This window comes from Vipera berus, assembly GCF_964194415.1.
Source record: "Vipera berus genome assembly, chromosome: Z".
Lineage (NCBI taxonomy): Eukaryota > Metazoa > Chordata > Lepidosauria > Squamata > Viperidae > Vipera > Vipera berus.
This window is the reverse complement of record NC_138205.1, coordinates 102,070,181-102,093,180: the sequence shown is the minus strand read 5'-3', so window position 1 is coordinate 102,093,180 and position 23,000 is coordinate 102,070,181. Positions and strand designations below refer to the sequence as shown.

The window sequence follows — 23,000 nt, the reverse complement described above, 5'->3', positions numbered from 1 at the left end:
AGTTGGAAGGGACCTTGGAGGTCATCTAATCCTATACCATTTCAGACAAATGGTTGTCCAGTCTCTTTTTAAAAACTTCCAGTGTTTGAGCATTCACAGCTTCTGGACGCAGGTTGTTCCACTGATCAATTGTTCTAACTGTCAGGAAGTTTCTCCTTAGTTCTAGGTTGCTTCTCTCCTTGATTAGTTTCCATCCACTGCTTCTTGTCCTGCCTTCAGGTGCTTTGGAGAATAGCTTGACTCCCTCTTCATTGTGGCAGCCCTTGAGATATTGGAACACTGCTATCATGTCCCCCCTCATCCTTCTCTTCATTAAATTAGACATACCCAATTCTAGCAACCATTCCTTATGTTTTAGCCTCCAGTCCCTAATAATCTTTGTACTCTTCTCTGTACTCTTTTTAGAGTCTCAACATCTTTTTTACATTGTGGTGACCAAAACTGGATGCAGTATTCCAAGTGTGGCCTTACCAAGGCATTGTAAAGTGGTATTAACACTTCACGTGATCTTGATTCTATCCCACTGTTAATGTAGCCTAGCACTGTGTTGGCTTTTTTGGCAGCTGCAGCACACTGCTGGCTCATATTTAAGTTTTTGTCAAATAGGACTCCGAGATCCCTCTCACAGTTACTACTATTGAGCAAGGTACCATACTATACCTGTGCAGTTAGTTTTTCTTGTCTAAATGTAGAACCTTACTTTTTTCACCATTGAATTTCATTTTGTTAGATAGCGCCCAATGTTCAAGTCTGTCAGGATCCTCCTGTGTCTTAAGCCTATCTTCTGGAGTGTTGGCTATTCCTGCCAGCTTGGTGTCAGCTGCAAATTTGATGAGTTCCCCATTTATCCCCTCATCCAAATCATTGATGAAGATGTTGAAGAGCACTGGGCCCAGAAGAGAGCCCTGGGGCACCCCACTATACACTTCCTTCCATGTAGATGCAGTTCCATTGTGGACCACACGCTGAGTACAGCTGGTCAGCCAGCTACGAATCCATCTGGTGGTGATGCTGTCTAACCCATATTTTTCTATCTTATCAAGTAATAGGTTGTGGTCTACTTTATCAAATGCCTTACTAAAGTCAAAGTAAATTATATCCACAGCATTCATCTGGTCCACTAATTTTGTCACCTGGTCAAAAAATGCAATAAGATTTGTCTGGCATGATCTGTTTTGGACAAACCTTTGTTGGCTTTTCCAGAATCTTCCCAGGTATTCAGATCAGTCTGTAGTTTCCTGTATCCTTTTTTCTCCCTTTTTTGAAGATGGCAACTATATCAGCTTTTTTCTAGTCCTCTGGTAGTTCCCCAGGAACATTTCTCCCTAAATGCTTTTTGCATTTAGATTGACTTTAAATATTGAATTTGGAAACAAGTCCTAAGAATAGTCCTAGTTTGTGCAATACATTTTTATTTATCCTTACTGTAAAGCAGGAGGCAAGATATTTCTTTCTTACTTATTTATTTCTTATTTATTTATCCACTTCTTCTGAATGCTTGTAAGCTGTAGAATTTATTCCCTATATTTCAGAATTCTTTATGGATTTTTCCTGTGAAGATTAATTAGAACACAATGGTATGTCTTTAGTGTTTGTATCTCAAAATGTTTTTCCATAGCATTAATGAGATAATGTATTTTTTAAAAAGATCTAAGTTTATCAACAGCTAATCAGAACCCTCTCTAAAGAAAAGTGGAGTGGGTGCCTTTTAATTACTGCTAAGAAAAGATTTAAATACTTAGGAAGATAATAGCCTTTATTGCTATTGTAAAATTATTTTATCATGTGTGTTTTGATGCAGTTGAAAATTGGATATTTTTATACACAACAGTCCGTGCCACCTATTTTTAGCATGTATGATGACGGGAGGCTTCAGGGTGCAAAAAAAGTGTCTGCAGAGAGGAGGCATCTGGCATGCAATTGTGATCTTGGAACAGCTAATAAACCTAGCAACACTGCAGCTTTGTGGAAAAAATGACCACTGGGGGGAAAATATACTCGCACAGTAATACTTACTTGTGAATAATTTTTCCATGGGTTGTCCTACAATATTGTGATGTATTCAGAGGAGAAACCCAGACATCCTATCAGCTCTATCCTTCAGAATAAAAAAAATCTTTTTTGAGGGAGTATGTTTCCAATTTCTTTGACAATGAAGAGCAACAGAAAAAGAATGAAAGAAGAGGTATATGGAATATGCCGTGTTGCACATTCCTGTACAGGTAGTCTTCAGTTCACAACCATTCATTTGTTGAACATTCAAAGTTACAATGGCACTGAGAAAAGTGACTTATGATTGTTTTTCACACTTACAGCTGTTTCAGTATCCCATGGTTACGTGATCAAAACTTGTATGCTTTGAACTGATTCAGTTGCAGTGTCCTGGGTTCACGTGATCACCCTTTATGACCTTCGGACAAGCAAAGTCAGAGCCTTGGTGGAGCAGTGGGCTAATGCCTTCTTAAGTAACACCAGCTGCCTGCAATTAGTGCAGGTTCGCATCCCACCAGGCTCAAGGTTGACTCAGCCTTCCATCCTTCCGAGGTAGGTAAAATGAGGACCCAGATTGTTGGGGGCAATTAAGCTGACTTTGTAATAATGCCGCTTGGGTGTGTGTGTGTGAAAGCCCTAATAAGCAGGCATATACATAGAATGAAGGCTACTGCTAAGCTTGTAAGCCGCCCTGAGTCTTCGGAGAAGGGCGGGATATAAATGGAATTTAAAAAAATAAAATAAAATAAAAAGTCAATGGGGAAGCCAGATTCACTTAACAGCCATGTTACTAACTTAACAACTGCAGTGATTCACCTAACAGTTGTGGCAAGAAAGGTCATAAAATGGCAAAACTTGCTTAACAAATGTCTTGCTTACCAACAGAAATTTTGGGCTCAGTAGTGGTTGTAAGTCAAGGACTACCTAAATTTCCATAATGAATCCCAAAAACTTTGTATGCTTGTGTAAAGCTCTTGTGCTAGGCCAGAGAAGTTTAAACCTTTTTTTATCTTTCTATTAATTCCACCACTCTTCTGAAAGGTATTAATAAAGTGTTTTAAAAATAATTTCAGCATAGTATTTTGAGAATGGAGAAAGAAATTATTTCAAGGTTTCAATGTGTTTCAATGTGTTTCAAGGTTTGTGGCTAAGGTCAAATTCAGACTGGAATAGGAAGGATAAGTTAAGAACATCTGTCACAAAATGGGGGGCATTTTTATGATGCTGAAATAGTAACAAAGATTTTTTATACACACACACACACACACACACACAAAATCATTCAGAGAATTGATCTATTTCTTACTCTAATCCAGTGACTAGGATGCTTTCTTGACTGAAGATTATTACTTTGTTTTCTCTCTTTTTAGTTCAGAAAAACAGACCTCTTCTTAGTCACCAAGGCTGTCATAAATATGTCATCATTCAGCAGCCTTCATTTCATTTGAATTTGGTTTTTGAAAAACATTTGGTTTTGGTGAATATCCCAGCATGCAGGATGTTTCTTCCAAAGCTTAGCCTGCCAATCCATATTTTGCAAATTATACTGGATATTTCTTGTTCAAAAACAACAACAAAAGAAACTCCAGAAAATTTAGTAATTTGTCCAAGTCTGAAACAGTAGTATTTTCAAGTGGTTATTTTAATCTGTGTGTATAAACAAAAGGAAGGCCTGGAGGAACATTGTCCATAGGGTCGCGATGGGTCGGACACGACTTCGCAACTAACAACAACAAATAAACAAAAGAGAGCAACAGAGTAATATAAGCATGATTTAACTGGGCATACTGGATTTGATTTTTTTTTAAAAAAAGTGGAACAAAACAAATTCACATTTTAAAAATGTTAAAGCCAGATTTACGAGGACCAGCACCTAATTGAATAGATATATGGACACAGACTTTTTGCAGAAAGAAGGGAATGATGGGTCATTTGTCAAAGGCCTAAAATATGGCTTGAGTCCTGATCAAATTATGGTTCAACTAATTCTCAGATGGATAGATAATTTTTATTCAAGAAAGTAAAACAAATATATTCATGTAACATTGCAAGAATGATTTTAATATTTGTAATTTACCACAATGAATGATATACTAGGCCAGTGGTGGCAAACCTATGGCATGTGTGCCAGAGCCCACTCAGAGCCCTCTCTGTGGACATGCATGCCGTCACCCCAGCAGAGTTCACCAGAGTAGGGAGCACATGGCGTTTGGAGTGATGGGGCAGGAAGTTAGCGAGCAAGTGGCATTTGGAAGCGACGGGGCAATGAGTAAGCGAGTGAGTGAGCATGTGACATTTGGAAGCAAAGGGGCAGGAAGTGAGCGAGCAAGTGGCGTTGGCCCCCTGGGGATGCCCTGGGGATGCCCTGGAGATGGTGAGGGACTGGCCCCCACCACCCTGGCCCCACCCAGCTCGGCGACCCCCAAGATGCGTGGATAGGAGGTGGTGAGCACACAGAGGCTGACAGCACTGCAGTGGCACTGGCAGCACACAGAGTCGGGGGAGCACATGATGTGGACTGCTGGACACACCTACTCTGTCCCATCTCTTTTTAGTTGGAGAGCTGGTCACCACTGGTCATCTCAGCCCCCTTGAGGGTCTTGCCTTTGGCCTGCAGGTGGAGCACATTCCCCTCATGCACCTCAGTACCTACTGTGGCCACCAGCTGCTCGTGCCGGACAATTAGGCTGCCACCCAGGCTTGCAGGCTTGCCCAGCATGAAGGAGGTGAAGTGGTCGTCTAGGAAGCCCCACGTAGAGGGGGTAGAGTACGCCCAGGGTCAGCAGGCAAAAGGCCACCCTGAGCATGGAAAGCCGGATCCCCTCAGCATCATGGCCACCCAGGCCCAGCAGAGATGAGGGAGGCATACAATCCTAGCTGGGACTGGGGGCCATGGCAGCGATGGGGATATAGCTTTCCCTGCTCGGGGTGGACTTTGGCTTGCTGAGTGTGGACATGCTCTACTGCCTACTTGAGCTTGGGCTGGATGGGCCAGGTGGCGGCAGCAACCTAATGTGATATGCAGGTTCTGAGGTTTTGCTTGGTAAAAAATACAGGAAACCAGAAGTTGCCTTCAAGCTTTATATTTTTATTCAGCTGAACAAAGACGGGCTCCTCTAAAAGAGAGCAGCGGTTAAAGACAAGAAATCCTTGTATTTATTCTTTCTGGTTACATAAGCAAGCCATCCAGCATAGCTGACACACATATGATAATGATTTCACCCAGTAAGTCTGGCATACTGTAGATAAGAGAGCAGAAGTAACTGTGTTCCCTTTTGGGTGTTTCCCTAAAGATATCGTATGTTCTTGGGTGGGTTAGGACATTGGGTGTTTTCCTTTCTGGCCTTTCATGACCCTGCATCTAGGACTTTGCAAGAGCCCAAAGACAGCAAGGCCATCGGCACATTCAAATTGATATTTCCTATACTGTCCCCTAATTCCAGGTCAACAAATGGACCTGCGCAAGTTGCTGGCAGTGCCAGCCCAAGGTGGGGCCAAGGTGCAACGGGTGCGCAAGGGGAATAGGCTCCACATGTGGGCCAAGGGCAAGATTTGCGAGGGGGCTTAGATGACCAGCAGTGACCTGCTCTCCAACCGCAAGCAAAAACAGATGGGACAGAGTAGGCATGTCTGGAGGTCTTCATCACATGCCTCCCCCCTCCCCTCTCCTCCTGCTGCTGAAAGACTGGCCCAGTATTGGCAGCGGGCTGCGGAGCGCCAGAGTGTACCGGTCTAGGGGCCGTCAGAGTGTGGCTGCTGACAGACACTGTCAGCCCCCATGCTCTCACTGTGTGTGGAAGTCGATGGTGTCAGGCAGCAGCTGCCCCAGTCCCTGCCTTGCCTTGCCTTGCCCCATGGCAATGGTACCCCACCCTGCCTCACCTCGCAGGACAAGCCTCCTGCCTACCGCCCAACCCACCAGAGATCCCCTGGATCTTCCCCAACCCTGCCCGGCCCCCACAGGCACCTCCCATGAGCAAAATTGAGGTGGCCACGTCCAGCCTAGCCACACCCACTCAGTCTGCCATGACCACCATAGGCACGCCACCCCAACTCCTCTGAGGGCACCACAAAGCTGATGCGGTCCTAGCACTTTGCAATAAATAAGTGGGTTTTGGGTTGCAGTTTGGGCACTTGGTCTCTAAAAAATTCACAATCACTGAACTAGGCCATTAAATTTAGCAGATAAAAAGAAAGGGTGTGGAGAAGAGAAGATAATGTAAGGTGCAATGAAAAATGGAGGTGAGACAAGTAAAATGTCTGTTGGTCTCAAAAGTAACAATGGTAATACCTGATTATTTAAACTAACACAATCTCTACAGATGGGGAAGTTTTCATGATCTACAGAAGTCTTTTTCAGATCATGTTAAGCAAAAGTGAACTAAAATATGACAGAAGATGATAAAAAGTTTAGCATTGTCTTTTAAAAAAAAGCCATTTGTTTCCAGAGCTTAAATGTTGGAATAGTTCTTTTTTTAAAAAAGAAATTTTCCAAAATTTCCTCCTGTAAAACTCAAGAAAAAAGGATTAATTTCTGCCGCATCTATTGAACATAATTGGAGTTGAGGAGATGAAGCAGGCACCAAAAAATTTCTCACTCCAGCCTCCATGCTTTTGTCAGTCAGTCTCCTTGGAGCTTACATTCAGGACCCCATCCATGTTGTTTGGAAATTATTGGAGCTCCAATCAACACTTTTCAGGATGGCATGAGTTTTAAATAATACCGAATAGTCTCAGGACTTGGGGGGAAAGCAGTTTATAAATTGTTTCCAGAGGCCAGAATGCTTCTACGTTTGTTCTTTCGTTGTAGTCAGTAACAAATGTGCATCCATTAACATTTGAATATTTCATCTACTAACCCATTTCATATACTAGAAACCGCTGGCATTTTATACTGAAACCCAGTCACTACCTGAATTAATGGCTACTGTCTGTTATGGGGCAATAGTAAGAAGCAGAGGAAAATATATCCAAAGAAGCTTAGAATTAATTCAAGACAAGAAAGCTTGGTAATTTCTTGTACATCCCCCCGCCTTTGCCCAGCAATTGAATCTGTTTTTAGTTTAGCTATCAATTAGCAATAAATTAAATTATATACTAAAATGTTTGAAAAGCAATCTCTATTTCATTCAAGTTGCATCATTGGTCTGTATTAAATGTTCAGCATTTTTTATGATTAAAATGCCAGTAATCTCTTTTTTAAGTGAAAGAAGGTTGCAAGATATTTACTGTAAAATATTCATTAAATCTTTTGTAGAAACTGGAGAAGATTTGTGTAAGTAAATATAGAATGACGTGGTGCATTTCTACATTTTGCTGGGGAATAAATAATAATATATAAAGAGGGGAAAAGAGAGAAAGAGAAAGGAAGCAAATTAATAGCAGTGGCTTTCCAACCTTCCTTAAATTTCCCTTTTAGTGTTTTATCCTGCTAATGTTGCTCTACTGGAGGACTAAATAATGGATCACAGTCCAAACAAATCTGGGTTAATTTAAGAACATTAGCATGATACAGCCATGAGAAAAATGCAAATTCACCCTCTAATGCACATTTGCCTTAAAAAATTTTTTTGCTTTTCAAGCAGAGTAAAAGAGCTTGCTGAAGATCATGGTGGTCTCTAATGTATGTTCATGTATTTCTTAGAAACAATAAGGCTTGCCATTTTAAGTTTCCCAGTCTAACCTGATACTAGCAGTACTAACGGTCTAACCTTGTACTCTCATCCAATATTGATCAGTCCTAATCCCACTTAAAGAAGGGACGCGGTGGCTCAGTGGGTTAGGACGCTGAGCTTGTTGATCAGAAGGTTGGCAGTTTGGCAGGTTGAATCCCGAGTGCCGCGTAGCAGAGTGAGTGCCTGTTACTCGTCCCAGCTTCTGCCAACCTAGCAGTTCGAAAGCACGTAAAAATGCAAGTAGAAAAATAGGGACCACTGTGGTGGGAAGGTAACAGCGTTCTGTGCCGGCCACATGACCACAGAGACGTCCTCAGACAAGTGCTGACTCTTCGGCTTTGAAATGGAGATGAGCACCAGCCCCTAGAGTCAGAAATGACTAGCACGCAGGTGCGGGGGAACCTTTACCTTTACCTTTTAATCCCACTTAACCTTTTTTTAAAGAAAAAGACAAAGTGTGCAACATGTAGAGTGTTCCCTGTCATCATCTCCCCCAAGCCCCGCCCCAGTGATTTTCTCAGGAATTTAAATATTTTTATTAGACTCACTGAATCAATAGAGGACTGAGAGTATGTTCCATGTGTCTGTATGCAAAGCATACAATATGTAGCTTCACCTAACAAATGTGAAAAATGTAGCAGTATGTAATTTTATGTCTATAACTGAAACAATTTCAATATGTGCCAAGAATTTAGAAACTTTTTTTTATAGCATGATTGCCACCTCTCATTTTGCCCTGATTCCTAATGTCACCAGGGTGCAACGATTGGGTTGAAAAATCCTTATGTGTCAGGTTTTTATTTCTAATGGAGACCATGCACACCTTCATAGTTGACTGCTCCTGTGTTGCACTGCTCACCAGGCCAGTACCTGCACTTCTATTTTTTTTCTTAGTGTGCATGTTCTCTTGCACCTTGGATTGCCACCTTCTTGTTAGACTCTGTATCAAAAGGTCAGAAAACACTGTATTCTTCAGCTGTTTTTGCTGTGCATGGGTTTCTCCATATAGAAACATGGAACATGTTCCTATTTCACCTCCTTCCCCACTCTCCCACGCAAAGATATAGATAATGCATTCCTCTCCCTTTCTTTCTTTCTTTTTTTGAAATATCCCTTTGGTGTTTTTTTTTTTACATAGATGGAAATGTCAACTTGTTAAATCTTTTTATTTACATTTGCTCTTTCTGGTATACTCTGTGTGTGTGTGTGTGTGTGTGTGTGTGTGTGTGTCTGTCTGTCTCTGTCTGTCTGTCTGTCTGTCTCTTTGTCTCTCTCAGTGTCTCTGTCTCTTTCTGTCTCTGTCTCCCTCCCTCCCTGTCTGTCTGTCTCTCTGTGTCACTGTACCTCTCTCTCTGTGTGTGTGTGTCTCTCTCTCTATGTCTCTCTCTCTCTCTCTCTGTGTTTGTGTGTCTCTGTCTCTGTCTCTTTCTGTGTCTCTCTCTCTGTCTCTCTGTGTGTCTGTCTCTCTCTGTGTGTGTCTCTCTCTGTCTCTCTCTGTGTTGTCTCTTTGTCTCTCTCTTTCTGTCTCTCTCTCTTTCTATCCTTGTGTCTCTGTCTCTTTGTCTCTCTTTGTGTGTGTCTCTCTCTCCCTCTCTTTCTGTCTCTCTCCCTCCCACCTACCCTCTGCCCCCCTCTCTCTCTTGCTCTCTCTCTCTCTCCCCCCATCCCTAAAAAGTAAGGAGAGAGGGAAGCTTCTCCAAGGGTTTGCACATATATTTTGAAAAATAGTTCTGTTGACAGAATCGGCAAGCTTTCGTGACTTTTAGGTTTGGCCAAGCCATTAATGCATTTATTGCTTTTGGCATCAGGTGACGAGTGGTTAGTTGCTTGAATTTTCTTTCTGTCTCTCCTTTCTTTTCCCCTCTTTCTAAAAGAGGGGTATATTTTCCACCCCTTTGCCATTCCTTTTTCTTGCTAATAGCACCAAGTGACAGCTTTTGATTAGAGGAGACTTGAAAACAACCTGGCAAGCAAAGCCATTACATCAAAAGTCAGACAGATGCTGGCTCTCAAGAACCTTTTCTGGATGGCAGGTGGTTACCCATCCTGAGAGATAATTCAGCTTTCTCTTCTTGCTCTTTGACTTTGAAATGGGGGAGGGGGGAGAAGTGGATTTGGGGAAAAGAAGTTGGAGTGATAATTTGGTGCCATAACATTTATAATTAGCTTTCCCCCCCTAAAATCTGGTTATAAAAATGAAAATAATGTTGTAGTTTTATAAGGAATGAGATTGTAGGAATAATGTGACTCATTACTCACTGGTGTCTGTAAATCTGTGCCTGGATTTTATCACTTTAGACAGTGAATGAGTTGATTGATGAAATGGTGTCTTCCATAACCCTTCTCTGAAATCTAATAGAAGGTCTACAGTTAGTTTTCTGTGTGAAAGTTGGGGGGAGTAATTCTTTATGGAACATTTAATCATGAGCCCAGAATCATATTTTATTCTCCTAATGAGCAATCCCCAAGTTGTGCCCTTTTGTACCCCAGACTTAGTCACATATATTTCATCTTCTTAACTAAAATAAGTAATCTCAGTTATGTTTGTTTTGGGTCCCTCCTATGGAGTTGGTCCCTGGACATTCCTTCAGCCTCTTCTCCAGATGGTATCACATCTGGGCAAATGAGAGCTATGAAAGGAGAGACAATAGTCCACAGTGAGAATATTATGAAATTCAACACCCCTCTCATCCCAATTCTTCATAACTCTTGATATTATAAAACATAGAGTAGCTTCAAAATGAAATCTTTTTTTCCTCTGAATCTTCTTTGGGGATTCAAAGAGGATGCTTTAACGTGTCTTTTTCTTCCACCTCCAGCACATTAAATTCTTTACTTGGATTTCAGCCACCTACGTGTATTTAATTCTTTATTTTAAAATAGTTTTCCAAAATGAATTCAACATTATAATCTTAAATAAATGTTTTTTCTCTAAGTATTAAATATCATACTGGGTTTGTAGTAATAACTGATAGATATCTTCAATAATCTTTACTACAGACTGAGACTACAAAGGACCTGTCAATCATTAGGTTAAATCTTAAACACAGATGATTTGAATTCACATTAGCAGCATGAGAGAGCCCCCAAAATGGAAGGAAGCTGTTTGCAGACATGGTGATAGGACTATCTTTGCTGCTAGGTTTTCCTGCTATTTGCCTGAGACACTAAATCAAAGTGAAGTTTATGTAAAATTCCAACATTGTGTGTGTGGGGGGGATGGAAAGTTTCCATTTAATTCCTGTTGAGATTTTCCTGTTATAAATCTGCTGTCAAAATAAAGTGTTTAAGTTGTATTTTAATTTTAGACAGATTCAAATCTTGCCCTTTGACTCAAGACAGTTTACCAAAGACTATCTTGACTACCTTTAATGCCACAGGTCTTCATTAGCTGTGACTCAAGAAAAAGGGGAGCAAAAGACACGGTGCTTTGTCATTGCTCATTGCTTTAGGAATGGGCTGATGAAAAGCGAAAGACCGCATACATTTCAAAGTGCTAAATGTGTGCATGCTAGTTTAACGTTCAAATAGAAATGATGAGGTGTCTTATCAGCTTGAAATTAAGTACAATTTACCGGTAGTTTTTAGAAACATTGAATTGGGAGAATAATATCTAATAGTTAGCTCTGATTTTGTTGTAAAATAGACCCACAAGATTACCTAAACACTGTGGAGTGCAACTGTTTTTCTTTATTTTATCCTGTTGACCATTATATGCACATATCAAGTGCTATTTTGTAGGACTATTTTTTAAATTATTTATTTGCAACATGTATTTATCACTACTTGCCAAACTCTGGGCAGTTCATAATCAAGTAAATTTGTATTATACAAATTTAAAAGAATAAACACTAAAATGGAATCCACTATAATAACATTCAAATAAAATTTTTAAATGGCTAATCCAGTCCAATAGCTTCTAAAAGGAGCCTGATCAAAACAGTTGTTTGGACTTAAACAGTGCCTAACTGAATAAATTAAATTAAGTGTTTTTTGCATATATATTATACATATATGTCTATAATAATTGAAAGGATTGCTATGGCTTCCCTGATGTCACTGATTTTGCTGGTCCTGCCTACTTGACATCTACAGATAGACTTCCTTCTACTAACATGCATTATATAAACATAGAGTGAATATGTATTTTGGCTAGGTATTATTATACTTATGTGGGCAAATACATGGTTTTATATTTAATAGCAATAAACAATTGGCTTATTTAATAAATGTTAACAAATTCATAACAATGTGATATTTGAACCTAAGCAATGTCATATGTTTCTGTATTACATTTCCAGGGAATATCGGTAAAGCGACCTAATTGTGGTTTATCAAGTCTTAATTAATTTATATGTATCACTAAATGATAGCATAAGATATGATTTACAGATCATATTATGTAAATAATGTTATCTCATTATTCAGAGCTTACAAAAATCTTTCATCCCTTTTTGTGTAGATAATGACCATTGCTTATCTATCAGTTTTTTCGTTACTCTCTGTAATCCGCACTTAGAGTAATGAATATTTACTAATCAGCATATATTGGCGGGGATACTTTTGAACATATATAGAGCACCTTTGCCTCAAAGGTTTGTAGCTGTGAAGAACTCCTAGACACAATTTGAATTTAAAAGCTGGGAAACCTCCAGGGCAGAGGCTGTCAACTGCACACAGCCTGTGTGGTTCTGTGCAATTTAGTGTTGAATATTTGGAGTCTCTATAGCTCTTTTAAGAAATGCACAACTTTTACTGGAGACCAACAAATAAAAGATAGGAAAAAAGTAACTAAATATACAGAATTATTTTAATAAAATGCTTGAATTTCTACAATTATCAGTGCAATTGCAAATATCCACCATGAATTGTGGAGGTACAAATTTTCAACTAGTGCAGCTAAAGGGATTGCTACAATGATGACTTTTGAAAGTTTCCTTAAACATATTCCTTATTTTTCTTACATAACTGCCTTTCATGAAAAGAATGTGTTTTTAATTAAAATAATCTCCATTACCTTACCATATAATCACTTTTCCTTGAGTCACTGTCCCCATCTCAGGAAATAAAACACCAGCTTTGCTAACATTTAGGCACATACTAAAAACTTGTAAATCCATCCTGATATTTGAGATATTGCTATTCTATTAAGTTATAATTAATAGTATATATACATGTTTAATCCCAAGGTAAGTTTTTTTATATTAAAAACATTTTTGCATCCCACTTAAGATATTTTCCATAGCAGTATATAAATACCTTAGATCAGACATGTCAAACACAAGGCCCGGGGGCCAGATCCGGCCTGCGAAGTGGTTTCATGTGGCCCGCGAAGCCATCCTGGAAACAGTGAGGGAACGGCCCCCACTGCCTTGGCCCTGGCCCAGAGACCCTCCTCCTGCCAGAGACCCTCAGATCTGTCCCACTCCTGCCCAGGCCCCCATAGGCACCCTTGATGCGAACGATGTAGAGCAAGCCACACCCACCCAGTAGGCCATACACACTCTAGCCACAACCACCCAGTAGGCCACGCCCACCCTGGCCATACCCACCCTGCCCCCTGAGGGCAACCGCAATGCTGATGCGGCCCTCAATGGAATTGAGTTTGATACCCCTGCCTTAGATAAACAAATAGATGCTGAATTCATAGACTTCCCTCAGTGAAAAATTGCTCCCACAAAAAAACAATTTTAGTAGTTTTGGATGAGGTTTAGATGTGGTATGCCTGACCCTTTGGAAAGATAGCTGATAGCTACCAGTTAGAGTATTTCTTACAAATAGTTTCAGTGCAGTATCTCCTGTGAATGTTGCAACCTTTTTCTACTGTTTTTATTATTATGTTTTTATTATTATTACCAGATTATAATTTGTATTTCATATTTCTATATTGTGTATGTTTGACTATAATGTGATTCTTTGGGTTTATTTAGATTTAAATGCAAAATAACTAGAAGGCAAAAAGATGTTGACTTGAGCACTCCAAATTTATATTTCTTATTATTTACTCTATCTTTATAATCTCATTGATTTGTCAACATTGTTTCTTCATTGTTATAAACAAATTTTTAAAAAATTGAAGAAAAACATTGGTTTGTGTTATTCTGGAGCTGTTACATTTTGTTACTTCTCTTGGGTTCAAAACATGTGACACTGAAAACAGTCCAATTGGTTTTGAGAAAGATATGGCTTACCTACAATTATTCCCAGGTCGTACTCTTGTCATTGGTGTGGTTTTTGGCCAGCACTACATCAAGCAAACTGGTTGACCCAAACCTAAGTCTGATCAGATTTTTTGTTTTTTTTAAAAACGTTGCACTCTGTTAAATCAGCATCTTCATGCATGACAAACAGTTCTGAGATTTATTTAAGATCAAGATAAGAGACAATGTAATTTGAGGTCCCTTAAAAGAATTAGATTGATGATAGAAAAGTAAGGATCACAACACCAAAAATCCTGATCTGGATTTGGGAACCTCTGAACAAGCTTATCACTTTGCTACTACCTTTTTGGCTGCCTCTTCTTTTCCATGCTATTGAGCCCAAAATTAACAGAATAACAGAGTTGGAAAGGACCTTGGTAAGTAAATAAATACAATTAAGGAGTCTGCTACTATGAATGCTTTGTTCTGTCCACTGTGTAATCCATTTAATGCTTGTTGAACTAAAAGTGCAAAGGCATAAATCAGTTTCCTCATTAGCTGAATTATTTTACTAAATGTCTTTGCCTTATTCACTAGTACTCTAGTACAGAAGAGGTGAAGCATTTCAAAAAGAAAGGGCCATGTTTGGTCTATAGCCATGACCAAGGGGCAAAGAACTTTGAGATTGTTGAGGAAAATGTAGTCAGGCCAAGGAAAATCAGTTTCTGGGATTCAATAGATACTTTCCATAAGAACCATAGGCAGCTTTCCATATTTAATTAATAGGAAAATAAATATATTGAGTGATCTAATAGAGGAAGCACTGCAAATTCTTGTAGCCAGGCGTTCAGTTTATATGGCTTATTGGGCAATTCTAAGATGCCAAAAGAAAAATCATAAACAAAACACCGAGAGCCATTCCCTTGCCATTTGGCTTCCATACTCCATCATTTGTCACAAAATGGAAAAATAAGACCTGCCTTTCTAGGGCAGTGGCTGAGTGCAGTGAAACCAAAGCTTCTTGAAAACAAAATCAACACTTAGTGGTAAAGTGAAAAACCAAAAGATGGAAATGTGAAATACTATACCAGCAGATTGAGAATAGTCATGCCAGAAATAGTTTATGCTGTAATCTTAGAGAGGTTAATAGATAATAACATGAATCTAAGTTAACTTGGAAGGGTCTAAATAGGATACTATATTTTCAGGTTTCTGTATACTATGTACAATGAGGCAAGGAGAATTAATGGATCAAGCAATTCTTTTACAATCAAATTGTTGAAATTCATAATTATATAAGTGTTTTATTTTTGCACAAAATCTTTGGATAGTTGCAGAGTCTATCGCTTGTTGCATTTATTTATTTATTTTGCTAATGTTCTGTTTCCCAATTGTTTATAAGTAACTCCATTCTTAATTATTATTTGTGTACTAGTCGTACTTTCTCCCCAGAGACTGCTCTAGTTAAAGTATACAGAGGGTGCCTTCTATAGATAATTAATCAATACTTTATTCAAGATTCCCCTGATTCTCATCACTGGATGGGAGTTCTGGAAATTGGATTTCACACATCTGGGCACCAAGTTGAAGAAAGCTTTGGAGTGGTTCTACAGTACCTAACAATACTGCAGTACCATGATATCACATTTTCAAGAAATTGTGCATATTGATATTTAATTAATACAGTATATTGGGACAAAACCAGAACAGGGGTTTTCTGGGACAGTGTAGAAAATGTTAATGGTGACTTCAAGCTGATATCTGTTATATTAGCAATTCACCAGGACACTATAATTAGCTCTGAATCTTGATATTTTCTTTCAAGTAAATCTCCCAAGTTTGTTGAAAGGCTAAAATGGAAGACTTGATATGTACTATCCTAATTTCTAAAAGTGCAGTCCCAAAACTGGACATAATACTATTAGTGGGTCTGACCAATCCAAATTGGATCAAACTATTACATTCTGTTATTTGAAAAAGTAGTTTATTTTATAAACTATAAAAATCTGTCAAACTGTATTATGCCTTCTGATTGGGACTTTAACTACTATGAGTATAACCTTGGCTGTCAATTATTTATATATAGGATGCATTTACCATTCAATTGTGATCAGTAGTGTTCCTTGAGTAACATTCATATAAAATTGATAGTTGTTTTGGAGCTGAAAGACAACTTTGAATTTGCATTCTTTCCCCTAGCCCAAATTTGCATTCATTTGTTCATTTATATTGCAGGATGTACTTGCAGATAATTACATTTATACTAACTCACCATACCATATAGAGTACTGTTTAATAAATCAAGATATATAGCTTGCTTTCCATATACTAACATGCAGTTATTCAAGGGAGAGAGAGGAGTAATTTCTAATTATATAAAATTAAAATATGGCTCTGCTTTAACAAACGTGCAGAAGTACTATCATGGTGAAAATCTATGGAAATGCAAATCTTGTACTCCAGGGAGCAGTATAGATCATAGCTGTTGAACCGGTGGTACATATAGCAGCAGAGAGGACTGTCTGTCTTACATAAATCTTAGGCAATAATTAACTCCATAGTGAACTGATTCAACAGCAATAGTACTAGCTGCAAGAGAAACTAGAAAAACATATCCAAATGAAAATATCACTTCTATAGAGAGTGGATTTATCATAGCAGATAGAATGCATGTCTCCAGAATAGAAACAAAGCTTTGTTCTGTATAATGTATACAACAACACTATATAACAATATGTATAATTTTGGAAATTAAGGGTGTAGCCTTATGGCTTCTACCGTAGCCATATGTTTTTGGGGACTTCTCCCTATGAAATTGGAGATGAGGCTTGAGTCTCCTTGTTTTCTCCAACTCGTTCTGCTAGCCTCCAATTCTGACAGGAAATTTCTATTTCAGGTCATGAAATCCTGATTTCAGACAACTTTAAATGGAAGATGTAGAAAGGAAATTAGGATGTAAAGCCTTCCTTTGGGGATCTTTCAAAGGGGTTGGAATAGAATTTAGAACTGCAATTGTCAAGTCTTCCAATTTTTTGCAAAAGATGAAGTAGGAAAGAAAAAAGAGTCCCTAAATGAATAAGCCCAGGTCAGGAAAATGTCGGAGAGTTGCAAATGTTTATAAATATAAAATTAAATCCTGAAGGTTTGTAGATAAAGATCTAGAAAATCTTGGGTAAGTAAAATTATCTGTTGTCTCTTATTCCAGTAATTGAATACTGGCTCTGAAAAAATATAGTTGCTAAGTAAAACATGTTTGCTGTATAATTTATTTTTTTTGAATTGTGTAAATTTTATGAAATGTTGCAAGAGAAGAATTTTTAAAATGTTGGCCAATATGGGAATGCTTCTGAAGATTTGGGCAGTTCTAGAGAGTTTTGAAATGTAAGTGCATTTCAACTTTGCTAAATCATGTGTGGAAAGTGTATGTGTGTAATGTGTATGTGTATGTAGGATTAAAATGGCATAAGTGCTCTGGGAGAGAAACACACACAACATAATAATTACATTTGAGTCTAAGTTTCCCCCAGATATTTTGCATTACAATAGGATTAGCCCATTTTGATGTTTTGTTCCTATTGTTGATAAATTCTGAGAAAACAGAAAAATCTGAAGAGATAACTTATATGATATAATTGTCTCTATTAATAAAATTGTCTTGGTCTTCTGTTCCTTTGAGTTCTTCATCTAGTTCAATAATTCATTTTTAAAATTACCATTATAATACTGAATCCATTTCCTCTGTATCAAAATATACTGGCATGTAGGATGTTCATAGGTATGCATATTATGAAAAAAAAATGAAAAAACTATGTCCATTTTCTGTTCAAAACCTAAATGGCAAGGTAGGAAAGCACTATTCTATTGATGCCCTGATTTTTATAGGTATTAGCAATGACTGTATGATTCCTATTTCAACTCAATTACGCAATCAAATAAAGTTGTCTAGTACTTCAGCCTGATGATTCACCCAAATAGGCTGCTTGAGTGGAAGAGGATCTTCTGTTTTATTGCTCTTCTAATGGTCCTTCAAGTCACCCTGACACCTGGTGACCACATGGCTAGTATCCATACAGTTTTTCTGGCAATGTTTTGGGATGTGGTTCTTCCTAGGGCTGAGAGAGAATGACTGGCTCACAGTCATCCAGCTGGCTTCATGCCTAAGGGAGGTGTTCTATTTTAGAACCTTTAAATTGGAGCCAGGGACTGTATCCAGGACCTCACAGATGCAATAGCAAGCTTACCACTGAGCTACAGCATTACTTCCTTCCTAAAATGTACTCAGTTGGGCTTAAGAGGATATAATTGGTAGTGGGTATCAGCCGGAGTCTCCAAACTTTCATATAATTTAAGGTAAACATAACCAAACAGGAAAAAGAAACATATATGAGTAGAGTAGAAGAAGTGAAAGCAAGGCAAGCATAATTTGCATAGGTCAGAGAAGGGCAGTAAAACATCTGTTAGTAGTAGTTGACATGTGTCAATTTTCAGTGCTCATTAAATTCATATTAATGCTGAGCCACTCTTAAACTCCAAATGTATGTCCCAGTTGCTGTCATCTCAAGTTGAGTGGTGAATGGTCATTTTTCAGAACTGTGCCGATCCTGTTTACTTGTCAGTAGCATCTGACCTGGGGTCAGTATTGTATTTAACCTTTTGTTATAGGTCAAATCTACCAAGAACGGAATTGTTTGAATAACAGGTGTCCCCTTAGTAGAGTGACTGACAGACTAAAACTGGTACATGTTTTTTTTTCCTTCTTCTTTTCGTTTATTGGCCACAAAGAAGCATCTTAGGGACAAACATTCAAACTTAAGATCACTGAGAGTGGAGGTTTGCTGCAGGATAAGAAAAGAGCAGGCAGTTAATTTAACAATATTTGAAACTTATGACTGTTTGTTTCTGGGTTGGTATATTAAAAAGCCATTGTCTTGGGTTTTGACTGACAAAAGAAACAACTGTCATATTTTTCTGGAATTATTCTTTCTATTATATATATATATATAGAATTGCTCATATACTACAAAACAATGTCAGATATGGAACACCTAAGATATGTTTCATGGTGATGGAACACATCAAGAGCTGCAGAATAATTAAATATAATTGGATGCATTTCTTCTTAAGAGATGTCTGTGAAAAATTACTATTTTTGAAAATTCAGTTATGTGGATTATGTTCTTGACTTGTACATATCTCACATTTCAAAATAAAAATATTCTCAAAGAGGCACATAAATAAAATAATAATGTAATATTAAAATATGCCACAATTATTTCATCTTTTGTATTTTTGCTGTAATGTTTTTTCTGAGATAAGAAAAAAGATGGAAGAAGTAGTAGGAATAAATGGGAGAGTTAAAAGTTAAAGTTTACTTGATGCAGAATGCCCATTTTGCATCAAGTAAACTCTAAAGAAAGTTAAACAGTATGGCAGTGAAATAGCAGCATGGGGGGAAAAAACCCGTTGGTTTTTTTTGAGATTCCAGACTAGTGTACATCCACATGCATCCAATCCCTTTGCTTGTGCAAAGCCAGATTGGAATCCTCGGGCTGCTCCTTCCAGCCCATTTTGGACCCCATCCCAAAGTGAAGGGAATGGTTCCCACCCCATCTGATTGCTGTGGGGCTTCGTTTCCAAAGACCTCTGCATAGGCTCTGGACAAACCAAGATCCGGGACTGAAAAGGCAATGGGAGTGAAGGGCTGTTCAAAGGAGGAGGAAGAAGGAGAAAGTGGGAGGAGTCGCTACTGAACAGATGAGGCATGACAGGTGTCGGGACGTAGTAGGCCTCCATTATTTTCTCTTCAATACTCTCCCATTTATTCTTACTCCAAGTGGGAGAAGCCCAAGGGAGACCTCCTTCATCGCCCTGCAAGCAGAGGCAGGGGAGCGGGGAAGACAGGCTATCCAGAGGTGCTGCATAATGGCAGCAAACACAGATGGGGGGGGAAGCTTTCCCCTGCCTGCCTCCGCTTGCTGCCACCATGCAACATGTCTGGATCATCTGTCTTCCCCCCCCCCCACCTCCGCTTGCAGGGTGATGGAAGAGGTCTCCCTTGGGCATGGAACAGGATGTCAGCTTCAGTCGGTATTTTGGAGAACCTCCTCCATCACCCTGAAGACTGTGAGAGTGGCAAGACCCAAATGGCTGAAGGGAGGAGCTGAGAGAGAAAACCTCAGCATCATATTGGAAAAAAAACTTGGAAAGGCCAGGTGTGGAGACTCAGATTTATCATAACCGGTTTACCATACTCAACAAACAATTAGGTATCGGTTCTGCCAGCAAGCTGGCTGAATCCCGCCATTGCCTTTGGATCATGCGATGCTTCACATATTGATTCTCCAAATTCAATTTCTATATGGCTCCCTTTTGTTTTGTAGAGGATGAGGAAGATGATGAATTGGTGGAACTGAAAGCTCAGAATGAGGCTGAGATAGAAACTCAAGAAAAGAGAAAAGATGTGAAGGAAGGTACGTAAATAGATGAAGATTAAGATGGAGTACTTGATGTCCATCAGTAGCCTCTGGTCTCAGTTAAGCTGTATTGTGTCATTATTTGTTTTGTTATTGGTTTTTTATGGTTTTAACCCTATTAAGGCACTTCCAATTGCAGTTTATGAGCTGAGAAACTATATAAATAGTTTGAATAAAATGAATATATATGTTTAAGATTATAACCACAATGTCTAAAATCTGTTAGCTTGTATGTTAACTTTTTTCTTTGATCATTGATCAAAACAATTAACTGTATGATCTGCCTTCTGCTAAGCCTAGAAATATATTGCACTGAATTTTGTTTTGTTTTTCATACTTTTTCGCAACGTTCCAGTCTAGATTTATTAAAATTAATAGATATCCCATGGTCATAGGCCCATCTTTTTGACACATGGGAAAAGTTCTTTTCTCATTGCTCTGACTATGAAATGTACTTTCTTGGGAGTTTTTTCAAGCATTTAGAAACCTGTGAAGACAGATTCATTTTGACAGGCTTATCAACCTGAGATGCTTTTAATATCTATGCCACTGTTCATTACAATTTTTATTAAGTTTTCATATTTTGTTTTGTCTTAGCTAGGTTGACTGCTTGCCAGAGCAGTGTATAAATCAAATAAGCAAATAAATTCCTAAATGGAAGGGCCAAGAATTGTCCATGACATTTCCAGTTTAAAAGGATTGGATAGATTCCACTAGTGTGGAAAACTTGATTTTGGAGGGTGGTTATGGTCAGACTAAACTCAGTGGACAAATGGTCTGAACAGATCAAAAGTAGTTTCCTAGATTTTACCTTCTGCCTATAGCACTAATAACTAATCTTAATCTAAACTTACACTTAAAGAGATTCTGCTCACTTGAACGCAGGTCTTCTTATCAGCAGACAAGCCAATAGTCTTAGTAAGAGCAGAACTATACTCAGTTGTTGAACTGTGGTTGAGATTTCGGTCAAGTTTCCTCTCCTTGCCACATGAAAGTAACCATAATTTGTGTATCTCTGGAAGACGATGTAGTGAATTATGAGTGAATACTTTTTAAAAGCCAAGTTAAATAGACTCCTGAAAGACATATATTTATTTTAGTTTTTCACGGGCTTGCAAGCGAGTTCTATGTATACCTCAGCTGTATTTGAAAGATAGCCATAACTAACATCATCTCTTTTTTGTTATAGTTTAGTCTAGTCGAAGTGTTTTGTGTTGCCCCTGGCTCCTCTTCTTGTCTCCTCAAGCCAGATCTCAAGCAAAAGATACTTGTAAAATCCCTTTCCCCTCCCCCCTCGTTCTCTCCTTTCTTTTTTAGTAGTAATAGTTTTTGAGACACTCAGACCACAGGTTTCAAAAGGAAGTCTGCTGGTTGAATCAGAGACAGCAGTACTTTGTGAGGATGTTAATATTTTAGAAGCTGAAAAGAAAATAATAAATTGGAACTGACACTGGAACTGACACAATGTTGGTTAAGTTTCAACTAGCTGCCTCATTTCCTTTTGTACCATTTCAGTGTTTCAAAAAAGCTTATCATCATAACATCTACAATAGTCCCATAGATATGGAACAGGTGAAACATGTAGGTTTTTTTCTCATGAAATTTATCTCAGGATAATTAAAGCTGGGGCTCATTGTTGACTCCTCTTATGAAAGCCATTGCTTGAACATGGGATATAAGAATCAGCAATCACATAAAAGTGCCTGTCTACTTGCACAGATTGCAATGTATGGCAGTGAAAGTTGGACCATAAGAAAGGCTGAGTGCCAAAGAATTGAGGCCTTTGAACTCTGGTGCTGGAGAAGACTCCTGCGAGTCCCTTGGACTGCAAGGCGATCAAACCGGACAGTCCTAGAGGAGATTAACCCTGACTGCTCTTTAGAAGGCCAGATCCTGAAGCTAAAACTCAAATACTTTGGCCACCTAATGAGAACGAAGGACTCACTGGAAAAGAGCCTAATGCTGGGAAAGATGGAGGGCAAGAGAAGAAGGGGACGACAGAGAATGAGGTGGCTGGATGGAGTCACTGAAGCCGTAGGTGTGAGCTTAAATGGACTCCAGAAGATGGTAGAGGACAGGAAGGCCTGGAGGAACGTTGTCCATAGGGTCGCAATGGGTCGGACACGACTTCGCAGCTAACAACAACAACAACAAAAACTTGCACAGAATATTTTTCCTTCAGTAATCTTATCCATCCAGCATTTGAAATGGAAAAGATTAGTTTCAGGTCACTGAGAATAAAAATTTATCCACAAATAGGTAGGGATAGGATTATCATGTAAATAATTAGCAGGAATCACAGAAGTTCATTCTTAACGACTTTTTAAAATATTTTTTTTCTTTCTTTTTTTTTAAAAAAAGGATTACTTTATTGATGATGTACAGGATCTTTTAGGTGGTTGCCACATTTTCTTAATGTTTTTAATCACAAAATTCCATCATACAGACTCTTCCTTTTCTGAGTTTGTAACTTTTGTTTTTTGCTTCAAGACAATGATTACTAATATGTTAGGGGCAACACGTGTATTTTGATTAATATTTCCTGCTGTTATTGGGTTTAGCAATATTTATTCTGAATTAAGGGCTTTCCTGAAAATTAGGTTAAATGCATGTTTTTTGTTGGCATAGAATGACAAGGTTACTTTTTCCATGAAAAGCAAAATACCCTTTCTTAAAACTGTTGCAAAATTTCTAATAGATATTTATAGTACTATTCATAT

At 38.5% G+C, this 23,000-nt stretch overlaps 1 protein-coding gene across 1 annotated transcript in view; it reads left to right on the top strand.

Annotated features, from left to right (window-relative positions):
• The window catches only part of DYNC1I1 (dynein cytoplasmic 1 intermediate chain 1), a 204,736-nt gene that overhangs the window by 78,540 nt on the left and 103,196 nt on the right, over positions 1-23,000 (top strand). The window contains exon 7 of the mRNA XM_081343261.1: positions 20,188-20,277. Within this exon, the coding sequence (XP_081199387.1) occupies positions 20,188-20,277 (90 nt within the window). The remainder of the gene's footprint in view (positions 1-20,187; positions 20,278-23,000) is intronic.